Source organism: Dipodomys merriami, unplaced genomic scaffold, assembly GCF_024711535.1.
Source record: "Dipodomys merriami isolate MVZ:Mamm:240054 unplaced genomic scaffold, mDipMer1.0.p SCAF_7, whole genome shotgun sequence".
Lineage (NCBI taxonomy): Eukaryota > Metazoa > Chordata > Mammalia > Rodentia > Heteromyidae > Dipodomys > Dipodomys merriami.
The window spans coordinates 40,207,098-40,219,093 of record NW_027206290.1 but is presented as its reverse complement, the minus strand read 5'-3'; the positions used below and the strand labels follow the sequence as shown (position 1 = coordinate 40,219,093).

General features: G+C 44.0%; 1 protein-coding gene across 4 annotated transcripts in view; it reads left to right on the top strand.

Annotated features, from left to right (window-relative positions):
- Positions 1-7: 7 nt before the first annotated feature.
- Positions 8-11,996, top strand: part of Gdap2 (ganglioside induced differentiation associated protein 2) — a 38,314-nt gene continuing 26,325 nt past the window's right edge. The window contains exons 1-3 of one of the 4 annotated variants that reach the window (XM_070006453.1): positions 8-171; positions 1,077-1,214; positions 10,241-10,483. In XM_070006453.1, the coding sequence (XP_069862554.1) occupies positions 10,308-10,483 (176 nt within the window). In that variant the 5' untranslated portion in view covers positions 8-171; positions 1,077-1,214; positions 10,241-10,307. Of the gene's footprint in view, positions 172-1,054; positions 1,215-10,240; positions 10,484-11,996 lie in introns of all 4 variants that reach the window. The other 3 variants (XM_070006451.1, XM_070006452.1, XM_070006455.1) reach the window with 3 other exon arrangements.

The following is an 11,996-nucleotide window of genomic DNA, read 5'->3' as shown; positions in this document are numbered from 1 at the left end:
GGAGCGGAAGTCAGCGTTTCGGAGCGCCCGGCGTAGGTCTCTTCCACCCTGAGGAGATTCGGGGGCTGCTCTGCCCGGGCGGGTGACGGCTGTGAGGAGATGGTACTCTGTCGGCTTCTGTCAGGAGCGTAGCCCGCGCTGCCGCCGCCCAGATGGAACCGCCCGAGAGCTGTGAGAGGCGGGACGGGGGGCCTGCGGGGCGGAGCGAACCTTCTGGGGCTGCGGGCCGGGGTGCGCGGGGCTCGGCCCGGGGCGGGGTGGAAGGGGAGGCGGTGCGGGGCTCGGCCCGGGAGGAGGGGGGGGGAGGCGGTGCGGGGCTTGGCCCGGGGCGGGGTGGAAGGGGAGGCGGTGCGGGGCTCGGCCCGGGGCGGGGTGGAAGGGGAGGCGGTGCGGGGCTCGGCCCGGGGCGGGGTGGAAGGGGAGGCGGTGCGGGGCTTGGCCCGGGGCGGGGTGGAAGGGGAGGCGGTGCGGGGCTCGGCCCCGGGCGGGGTGTGGGGATGTAGTGTGGGGCTCGGCCGGGGGGGGGGGAGGCGGTGCGGGGCTCGGCCCGGGAGGAGGGGGGGAGGCGGTGCGGGGCTCGGCCCGGGCGGGGTAGGGGGAGGCGGTGCGGGGCTCGGCCCGAGGCGGGGTAGGGGGAGGCGGTGCGAGGCTCGGCCCGGGAGGAGGGGGGGAGGCGGTGCGGGGTTCGGCCCGGGAGGAGGGGGGGAGACGGTGCGGGGCTCGGCCCGGGCGGGGTAGGGGGAGGCGGTGCGGGGCTCGGCCCGGGGAGGCGGCGCGGGCGCGGGCAGGGAAGTCGGGCCTCCTGCTGCGGTTGCAGTCCTGCGTCCCAAGCCCCCGTCACCGCCGCTGCACGGCTGGGTGATCGGCGCGGGGCGGGAGCGGGCCTCGGTCGAGCGAGCACAGAATGCTGAGTGGTCCGGATCCCCGCTGTCCGGGGTGACATTGGCCGGGCTGTGTGTTTTCCACCCTCGGCCTCCCGAGAGGAGATGCCTGGAGTCGGGGCCCTCCTGCGGGTGCGGCGGCCCGGTGGGAATGGGCGTTTCTCCGCTTGCAGCCCTTTTATCCTTAGGTTGCAGGCAAGTTTTAGGAGTGAGTTCTGACGGCTCTCAGTGAATTAAAGCTGACCTGGAACTAGAAAAGAAGTATGCCCTCGCCATGCAAGCCAGCCTAGGAATTAGAAGCGTCTGCATTTGTCGTGTTTTTAAGATGTTCAGGTAACCCTCCAAATACAAGAACACTGTAACAGGAATGATGGATGAGACTGGAAAGCTGCTGTAGCTTTAGAACCGAGCTTGCTGTAGGGGAGCCAGTGGTTCGCGCTTGTCATCCCTTATACTCAGTGGGCTGAGATCTGAGGTCGCCCTTCAAAGCCAGTCAGATCTGAGATTCTTGTCACCAATTAATCAGCAAAAAACAAGTGGAGGTGTGACTCAAGTTGTAGAGTACCAGCTTTGAGCAGGAAAAAAAAAAAACAAGGGAGAACTCAAGAAGACTTTGAGTTCAAGCCTCAGTTCCAGCACCAAAAATAATAATAGTAGTAATAATAGCAGTGAGATCGCTGGGAGGAATGAGATCTTAGAAAAGGAACTGTGGCAACCAGACAATTATTTCAGGGATTCTAGCAGGGAGGAGAGCATTTTTGATGGGTTTGTGTGGTTAATGACGCCTGTAGTTCCTCTGCATCATCTTGATCTGGGTGGGGGGGGAAGGTGGGAACCATTCATCAGTGGAAAGCTGTAGTTTAGATTCTAGTGATACCTCCTTGGAGTATTTACTTCTAAGAAAGCTATCTTACAACTCTGTAAACTGTGGATAGCTGGTGTCAATCATAAATGATGTTTGCAAGTTGTCTCTTGGAGATTCCATGGGAGCTTTTGCCTGTTTTTGGACATTTTATTTCAATATTCCTGATCTGTTAATATGACTTCTGTGATTGACTCTATATACCACCTGCCAGGTTGCTTTTTGAAGCAAGTGAAATTTGTGGGGGGGGGGGGGTGGATAGATGGTGGTACTGGAGCTGAACTCTGGGCCTAAGCACTGTCCCTTACCTTTATTACTCAACACTGGTGCTTTACCACTTGGGCCATGCCTCCACTTCTGGCTTTTTTTCTCCCCTCTCCCCCTCCTTGGAAATGCACCTCTCACATCTCAGTCTCCTTAGCAGCTAAGATTACAAATGTGAGCCACCAGCTTAGGCTGAAGCAAGTGAAATCCTGATCCTCTTCATTTTTGTATTCAAATGAGTCAGTCTTTAAAAAACTTAACATTATTAAAAATTATTAGAAGGAAAGTGGTGCTGTGGCTCAAGCGGTAGAGCGCTCACCTTGAGCTGAAGAGCTGAAGGACAGACAGCACCCAGGCCCAGAGTTCAAGCCCCACGACCGACAAAAAAAAAAAAAAAAAAATTATTAGAAGGAACAACCACAGATGGAAAATGTTTGTGAGTTAATACCTCCTATAAAATTCTTTTACATGCTACTTCAAGGATACCCCTACTTACTAGAATTTCAGATCATTCAGTGCTTTAAATGTTACCATTGAAACTTAGTGCCATTTGTTTAATATGTTAATATATAACCAATATTGCTGATTTACTATGAGGGCATGTGCTTCAAGAGTTTTTGAATGATAATTTAAAATATGACCTAGTCCATTGATGGGGCCTAGAAATCATTTTATAATACTATATTTATTGTGAACACATTGTACCATTTCAGTTAGTATTTTTGTATCTGGGCAACTTTTTTTTAAGTGCCATTAAGATAATTTTTTTAAAAAAATTTTTTACTGGTTTATATCAGTTGTCAGAGTTTTCATTGTTAAATTTCCACACATTTACACTGTAGGTCAATGTTTCAACCTATCACAGAACCTCCCTTCTAAGAAATAGTGGGTTTCCTTGTTCTATTTTCATAGTTTCAAATAGTCTCTTTTGACAGTATTTCATCTTCTTTATCTTCTCACCCCTGAGCACAACTTATTTCATCCCCCTATCAGTCATCAGTTTTTCTTGAGTTTCTCTGTGCTGTGCTTGTGATGTGTTACACAGATATTCTTCTTTATGATTCTTGAGTGCCCTGAATCTCTTAATATACTCTGAACTTCTAAATATTTAAATTCAAAGACATAAATAATGTCAAGCCTGTAATTTGTGCAAACAGTCAAGTAGAGCTGGTACTTCTTGGAAACAAGATGCATAGACCAGCTCTATGTATTTTTTTTCAGCTCTATGTATTTTTATCTAGGCTTATCTAATCAAGAGCATTTTGAAGAATAATAAGTCAAAAGGTCTAATTTTTCCTTTTAAATGATAATAGTTTCTTTTTACACACACACAGAGACTTTTTTTTGACAGTGATGCAAAGTATTCTGCCTAATTCTGTCTAGTCTTGAACAATAAAATCTGATCTAGCCATTCTACTTAATCATATAAAGCAATATTTAAAGAACTTCTTAAACTAGAAGATGACAGAATGTGGGTAAAAAAGAAGCTACAAAGAATTGTTTAGATTGTATCATTTGAATTGTGAGGAATATATGAATGAAGATCATACAGTGCTCCATTTGCTTTCCTGTCTTTGGGTATGTTCTCTGCCACTAAAGTACTAAGAAAGTATGGCTAAGGGAAATGAATCTGAACCATATTGAAACCTGTTTGTGTCCCATGGAGACTTTTGATCCTAGGACATTACTAGGCTTCTGCAGACTGTTTTAAAGTTCAATGTGTATTTGTTGACTTGTTCAAAGTACGAGACTGGTAAGTTCATTTTCAGCAGAAAGTCTTGTTACTCTTTAATCTTACCCAAATTCCAGCTTCCCCTCCCATATCCTCACTTGAGTTCTCTGTAACATTCCTTCTGTCCAGTCTTAATCTAAGACATCATCTCAGATCTGTTTGCAAATCTCTGCTTGTATGAGCTCACACACACACATTTTGTGGATGAAAAGTATCTATTTTCCGCAGGATTCTTAGACTGGCCTGTGACCCTAAGTTAGGAGCCCCTTCCTGAATCCCTGCATGTGTGTGCACGCAGTATAAATTTATTTTTTAGTAAGAAAAATCAATTTCTGTGGCTGGGAAGGTGGCTTAGTGGTAGAGCGCTTGCCTTGCATGCACGAGGCCCTGGGTTCGATTCCTAGCACCACATAAGCAGGAAAAAAAAAGCCTGAAGTGGCACTGTGGCTCAAGTGGTAGAGCGCTAGCCTTGAGCTGAAGAGCTGAGGGACAGCATCCAGGCCCAGAGTTCAGGCCCCACGACCGGACCCAAAAAAAGAAAAAGAAAAATCAATTTCTTTATATGGATGGAACTGCAAAAGAATGCAACCCTTATTGAATACAGGACTCTGTCCATAAAATGCCATTCAACTTTGCTCTTCCACAGAAACTGTGAACATTACTCACTTAACACCTATTGTCTTGTGAGCCACAATGATCCACCCACAGGTACTGACCAGAATATGATTCAAGACACAGGAGGACACCAGACTTATGTCAAAGAAAATAATAGAATTTTGAGGAGGATAACTTTTTTAAAGGCAGCTAAGATTTGAGTATTCCTTGGATTTGGGAAAGTTTCTATTGACCCTGAAAGTTTAAGAATTGTACTAGAAGCAGTTAGCAAAAGCAAAACTTCAGGAAATTGATTAAATGGAAGAAGAGGAAGTAGAACAGTAAAAGCATGTTATTGGGGGGAGGGGGGGGCGGGAAAAACAAGGGAAAAAACGGATACTAATAGTTCCCCTCTATAATCCTAGCTGCTCAGGCCTCTGAGATCCCAGGATCACATTTCAAAGCCAGTCTAGGCAGAAAAGTTTGAGACTCTTAATCTTTAAGTAACCACCAGAAATCTGAAAGCGTTGCTGTGAGTTCAAGGAAGAGTTCCTTTCTCTGGACTCCTCAAGTCTTGAGCCTGTCTTCTTCAGAGAGACATAAAATATGCAATATGCCATAATAGCTTTAAAATTCTATTGAGGTCACACAGCCTTGTTTGTGCAATATCCTATTGGCTATATATGCCAGCCCTATTCCTTGTACAAGGGCATAAGTGCCAGGAATAGATGTCATTGGAGGACATCTTAGACACCGCCTACAACAGATACAGCTATGAATCACTTAGAAATCCATCTAGAATCAGTGATTCAGCAAAACTGATCAGTTGTGCTGATGAAGATCCCGGACATTTATTTGGGCAGCAGTCAGGATTGCTGATTATGTGGGAGTTTCTTTTCCCCCTTACTGCCACAGAAATAGAATTGGAGAAAACAGATGTTGGGTTTGTCTAGGGATTAACAAGGCACTACAAAGGAAGTCGTGACATTGAGATAAACAACAGATCAGCAGTTTGTGTTTGGCTTGTTTGGTATTTGAATCTGGGCCACCCGTGGAGATAGAACTTTATCTCAACAGTGGCGCTGGTGACTCTACGTTGGCACTGAGAGAGCTCTAAGAAGTAATTCAAATGTGCCCTGCTTTGTGCCAGGTGCCTTGCTATATAATTTTGACATAGATTATCTTATCTGTTCCTCACAGTTACTCCGGGCGTTAATTAACCCTATTTTAGAACTCTGGCTTAGAGTCAACTATCTACTAGGTTGTGTGTCCTGGATGCAAACTCAGGCCTTCTTACATCAACCATAAGAGTGAGAAATAAGTTACTTGACAGGCTGGAGTGTGGTTTAAGTGGTGGAACACATGCTTAGCATGCACCAGGCCCAGAGTTCCATCACCAGTACTGTGTCCCCTCCCCCCCCCCAATAAAAAAGTTCCTAAAGAAATAGTTTTGTCCTGGAAGTTGACACTCACATTAGGAAACAATACCTTTAAAGGGTTTAAAATATGATTAAGAACCTTCCCCATGAAGGTGCATTTTTTTAAAATTACAAGTTTGGGCAAAGTGTCCTTCCATTGGGTCTAGGCCACTGCCCTGATGGAGGAGTCCAGCTTTGCACTCAGTTCGTTGAGACTAAGTCCGTGTACTTGAAAGCATCCTAGCAACACTTGTGGACCCCAGTTTCAGAGTCTGGCCCTGGACTAAACACCTACTTCTAGGTACAGTTCTCTTATCTCCAAGCTACTTTCTTTTCTTTTGTACTGGTTTACTTGAATTCAGAGCCAAGGCATTGTCCCTTAGCTTTTTTATTTAAGGCTGGCACTCTACCACTTGAGCCACCCCTCCCCTTCTGCCTTTTTTGCTGAATAATTGGAGATAAGCGCCTCTTGGATTGGTGTTCCCTAGACTGGCTTCAAACCATGCCTAGGATTATAGGCATGAACTACCAGCACCCAACTCAAAGTAACTTCTAAGAAGGATGAGTATAAAATCCTCTGGAACAAATTTATTATGGTATACTCTCCAGAGCCTTTTTTAATTTGTTATATAAATAATGACATTTCATATCCAACAATATGGATTCATGAATTAGCATATTGTACAAAGTCAGTGTTCTTTTTGATCAGTATTCTCTCAGAAACACCAAATGATAATCTGTAGAAGTGTATACCTGTTTTCATTGACTCTTAGAACAAACATTAGGATCATTTTTTAAAAAGCTTTTCAAAAAAGAAGTCATCCAGTCAGCTTTCTTTTCCTCTACTGTCTGCCCTCAGGTCTAATTTCCTAACAACCTCCAGCTTGCCCGCCCCCACTGAGCAGTTGTTGGTCAGGTAACCTTTTAGTAGCAGTTGCTTTTAATTCTAGCTGATCCCTTCCAGGCATATTCTTCCCCAACACTTCCCACTTCCCTTCTCTTCGTACTGAGGGTCTAACTCAGACTCTTTCTTGCTTCCAGCTGGAATTCTACCGTTTGAACCATGCCCAGACTAGCTTTTGACCAGTTAATTGATGATAAGAGTTTCAGGGACTTTTCTGTCCAGATATGCTTTGAATCATCAGATCTTAGCCTCCTGAGTAGCTAGGATTACAAGTGTAAACCACAAGAACCAGACTTAGCCATCATTTTTTTTGGGGGGGGGTCCGGTCACAGGGCCTGAACTCTGGGCCTGTGCGCTGTCCCTCAGCTCTTCAGCTCAAGGCTAGTGCTCTACCACTTGAACCACAGTGCCACTTCCGGCTTTTTTCTTTTTGCTTATGTGGTGCTGAGGAATCGAACCCAGGGCCTCAGGCCTGCAAGGCAAGCGCTCTACCACTGAGCCACCTTCCCAGCCCCAAAGCAATCATTTTTTTATCTCACTTTCTGGCCTCTAAATTTTGCTGTAGGAATATATTCTTAGAACTCTTCTTTTTCCTGTTTGCATTTATGTTTTAAGCAACTTTGTGTAGTTTCTGTAGCTTTTTGTTGTTGTTTTAGTCAGTCATGGAGCTTGAACTTAGGGCCTGGGCTCTGCCACTTTGAACCACAGCACCACTTCTCCTTTTCTGGTGGTTAATTGGAGGCAAGTCTCTCATGGTCTTTTCTGCCTGGGCTGACTTTGAACCACAATCCTCAGATCTCAGCCTCCTAAGTAGCTAGGATTACAGGCTTGAGCCACCAGCACCAGGCTTTAGTTTCTGTAGCCTTAAATGCTACCATTGTGCTGAGACTTCTCTGAGCTCTAGCCTCATCTACCCAGTTGTCTGTGTGACCTTGGCCAAGTAGTAAACATCTCAGTTTAGCACTTCCAGCAAGGGTCTATTATCAGTGAACCCCACAGCTTTTGTCCTTCTTCTTTGTAAACAGCATTAATATTAATATCTACTTCATTTTTTAAGCAAAAAGTTTAGGAGCTATCTTTGATTCTACCCTTTCTGTATTCATTTAGCAAATGGTATAGGCTCTATCTTCAAAACATATTCCAAATCTAACATTTCTCCTCACCACCATTTCGCCTAAATCATTGAGGTCATTTTTCAAAAACTTTTTTTTTTTTTAAGTCGTGGGACTTGAACTCTGGGCTTGGGCTCTATCCCTGCGCTCTTCAGCTCAAGGCAAGTGCTCTACCGCTTGAGCCACAAGCACCACTTCCAGTTTTCTGGTGGTTTATTGGAAATAAGAGTCTCACAGACTTTCCTGCCTGGACTGGCTTTGAACTGAGATCCTCAGACCTCAGACTCCTGAGTAGCTAGGATTATAGGTGTGAGCCACCAATGCCCATCTAATCTTTACTTGTCTTGATTTCATAGTAGCTAACGTAATCTTTTTAAATATTATATTTAGTCATCTACCTTAATCAAGATCCTCTTATAGATTCTTTCCTCTCTCATTTAGAATAAGGTGTAAAGTTTTTAGCCTGGCTTACAAGCTATCATGTGGTCTTTCCCTCAGCCTCGTGACCTACATTCCTTCACTAGTCTGCTCTAGCTAAACTGACCCTGGAGCTCTTCCTGGAATACAGCATACTTCTTCCTGCCCTTTGACCTGGTTATTTCCTGTCTGAAATACAGAGTTTTATGTGGCTTGCTGTCTCACTTGAACTCCATGCTCAGATGTCACTTTTCTCTCATAGTAGTCATTGTTCAGACCTTCTGTTTTGCACCGAGTCAGTCTATCATTTATCATCTCTTCCCTGCTGAAGCAAACACCGTGGAGGCAGGGACTTGCTTTTTCCCCTGGAGCTCTAGTACCTCAGACCAGACCTAACCCATAATAGATGCTTGCAAAGATTTACTGGATGAATGAGTGTACAATTTTACTGATGCAGCTATATGACTTGTCTGCAAACTGAGTGCCTGCCCATTTTCTCTGGTGAAACTGCCTAGGATCTCACTCCTGTTCTTGACACACACTGTGTGTCTTTCTATCACCCTACACCTTAGATTGCTGTATTTTCTATACAGCTATCTGCCTACCCTAAGACCATACGGTGTGGTATGTGTTGTCAGCTACATCACAACTTACTGTTTGTCAAATCCTGTTCATTCTTCCACTATCTTTTTGAAATTCTTGCCTCCTCCACATCCAAGTCCCTTATTGCTTAGTTGAAACCTTTCCTAGTTGATTACCCAAACCTCTCTGCATTTAATTGGTTCTTATAACGTACCTCTTTTTTTCAAGTGCTTCCTATAGTGGTTGCAAGTTTTACATTAAATTCACTTTTGTATAGTGAGCAGTATGGGTTCAGTTTGTGTTTCATATGTGGATTACCAATTTTCTCAGCACCATTTGTTGAAGAAGCTTGTTTTTAGTCTCCTTTGTAAAAAAAAGTCCAATGACTATAGCTGTGTGAGCTTGTTTTGAGGTCTTCTGTTCCATTCATCTTTGTGTAAGGTGTATTAAATAGGTAAGTTTCATTAGGTAGCCAATGAAGAGACCACCAGGCAGTATTCAGGCAGTAAAGGCTTATTTAACAAACTGCTGCCCCCACTTTGCATGGCGGAGAGGCATGGCCAAAAAGAGTGACTGACCCACTCCAGGGCTAGGACTTATCTAGGCCAGGGACGGGAAGAGGTATGGCCACACTGTAACCGGATGTGACCTCAGCACCTGGGACACTCCTGTGGTCAGATAGGAGGCCTGACCAGGGGTGGCCCAGGATGTGACCTAGCAGGAGGAGAAGGTGACTGCCACCAGGTGTGCCAGTTACCTAGATAACACAGATACTCGGCAGAAACTTAACCAAGAGGTAGGGAAGTGTCTGCCCAAGGCCTGCATCGCCGGGGGCAAACCTCACACTGTGTCTGTCTTTTTGTGGGTACTATGCTGTTTTTATAGCAAGGGGCAGGGGGTGTAAGGAATGGAATTGTTTTTCTGATTTCTCTTCATCTTGTTAACCGTTGACATACAGAAAAGGTACTGGCATGTTAACTTCATATCTTGTTACTTTGCCATGTTTATAAATCTGTGAGCTGTTTCCTAGTATCTTCAGGGTCTTTTAAGTATAGACAAATAGGGATAATTAGCCTTCTATAATTCTTATCACACTGAATCTTTAAATTAACATACTGTTTATCTTTGCATGTCTTGCATTGCCTGTCACTGTTTTTTCCTCCAGTAGTGGGGACTCAGTGAATATTGAATGAATAGTCCTATTTCTGGAAAGTATAAATGGTGGGTCTCATGATCATTTTAACGGCTGTAATTCTTTGGAACGAGTTTATGCCTAAGTAACTCTCCTTTATTCCTGTTCTTAGAAAGTTGTAGAAGTTCTCTATTGTCCATTGTTTCTAATGGACCATTTAAGTGACTGTACATCACATAATGTACTAGGGGAGCATTTCACAGTAGAGTTGTTTTTTGATTTAGTGGAAATAAGGCAACATTTGTGTTTCTCTGCTAACATGACTCAATATTTTCATTTAAGCTAAAGTCTCCCGGAAACACTGAATTGCTGTGGGACCTGGGACAAGCCAAGCTGAAGTTCCCATTCCATGGATCCCTTGGGTGCACCTTCCCAGTTTGTGGAAGTGGACACACTACTAAGCTGGGGTGACTCCTGTGAAGACGAATTCAGTCCTCTTGCCACCACGGCTGAAACGCTTTCTGAAGACACTATTAGATCACCTTTTCTTTTCAATAAGGATATCAATGGAAAAGTGGTTCTTTGGTAATTCTTTGATTAGATCATGCCTGTAAATGTCTTTCTACAAGCCCTAGTGTTGGGAAAATGTTAGCTTTGAATATATAAAACAGCCTTATGGAGGTATAACTGATAGATAGTGACTGCACACACAGATGTTAAATGTACAGCTAGGTGAGTTTTGACGTAAGTAAACAGCCATGAAGCCATTACCACAAGTAAGATTCACAAGGAAGTGAATATATTTATCACTAGCCAGTAGAAGTGGTGCTTGGTCCCTGTGCAGTCCTTCTCCCCCTGCCCCATCCCAAGCCACCAGTGATCTTCCTGTCACTATAGATTTTCTAGAACTTTATACAAATTGAATTATGATGCTTTTGGGTTTTTGGCAGTTTTTCTTCCCCCAGTACTGGCCTTGAACTCAAAGCCTTGTACTCTTTCTCTCTTAGTCTTTTCTGCTCAAGGCTGGCAGTCTACCACTGAGCCATACCTCCACTTCTAGCTTTTTGCTGATTACTGGAGATAAGAGTCTCGTGGACTTTTCTGCCAGCTTGAAACCTCAGATCTTGGTCTCTGAGTCGCTAGAATTACAGGTGTGAGCCACCAGTGTCTGTTTTGTGGTGTATTTTTGATCTGGCTTCTTTTAAGTAACATAGTTATTTTTGTACATAACTAATATTCCATTGTTTTTTCTATTTAAATAAAATTTATATGCTGTGCAATTCACCAATTAAGTTGTATATTCTAGTGATCTTTAATATATTCATAGAATTTTATAACCATAGCCATAGTTAATTTTTGAACACTTCTATCAGCTCAAAGCTCTCCAAGTCCTTTAAGGATTTTTTGTTGTTGTTTTTGTGTATTCTGGGGGTACTGAACTCAGTACTGGTGCTTGAACTCAGGGCCTGGGTGATGTTCCTGAGATTTTGTACTCATGGCTGGCCCTATATCAGTTAGCCACAGCTCTACTTCCAGCATTTTGGTGGTTAACTGGAGATAAGAATATCACGTACTTTCCTGCCTATGTTGGCTGTGTCTTCTGAGTGTCTAGAACTAAAAGCATGTGCCACTGGCTACTGGACCAGTCCTTTCATTTTGTGAAACAACTACCTCTCTAGGTTTACATATCCTAGGTGTTTTGTATAAATGGAAACATTACAGGAACATACTTGGAGTTTTTGTGACTTAGCATAATTAATGTTCTTTATCATGTGGATTTACCACATTTATCAACCCATATTAATGTACATGTGGGATGTTTCTGCTTTGAAAGCTATTATGACTAATGCTGCTGTTTCTAAATTCTTTAAAGCAACCAATTTTACCTCTGTAAGCATTGTGTTATAATAAAGTTTATGAGACAATTTCCTCAATTTCAGTATTAGAGAAGATGTATCAAAGCTCTAATATGGCGGAAAATTTTTTATTTTTTTTTTGGTCGGTCATGGGACTTGAACTCTGGGCCTGGGCGCTGTCCCTCAGCTCTTCAGCTCAAGGCGAGCGCTCTACCACTTGAGCTACAGCGCCACTTCCGGTT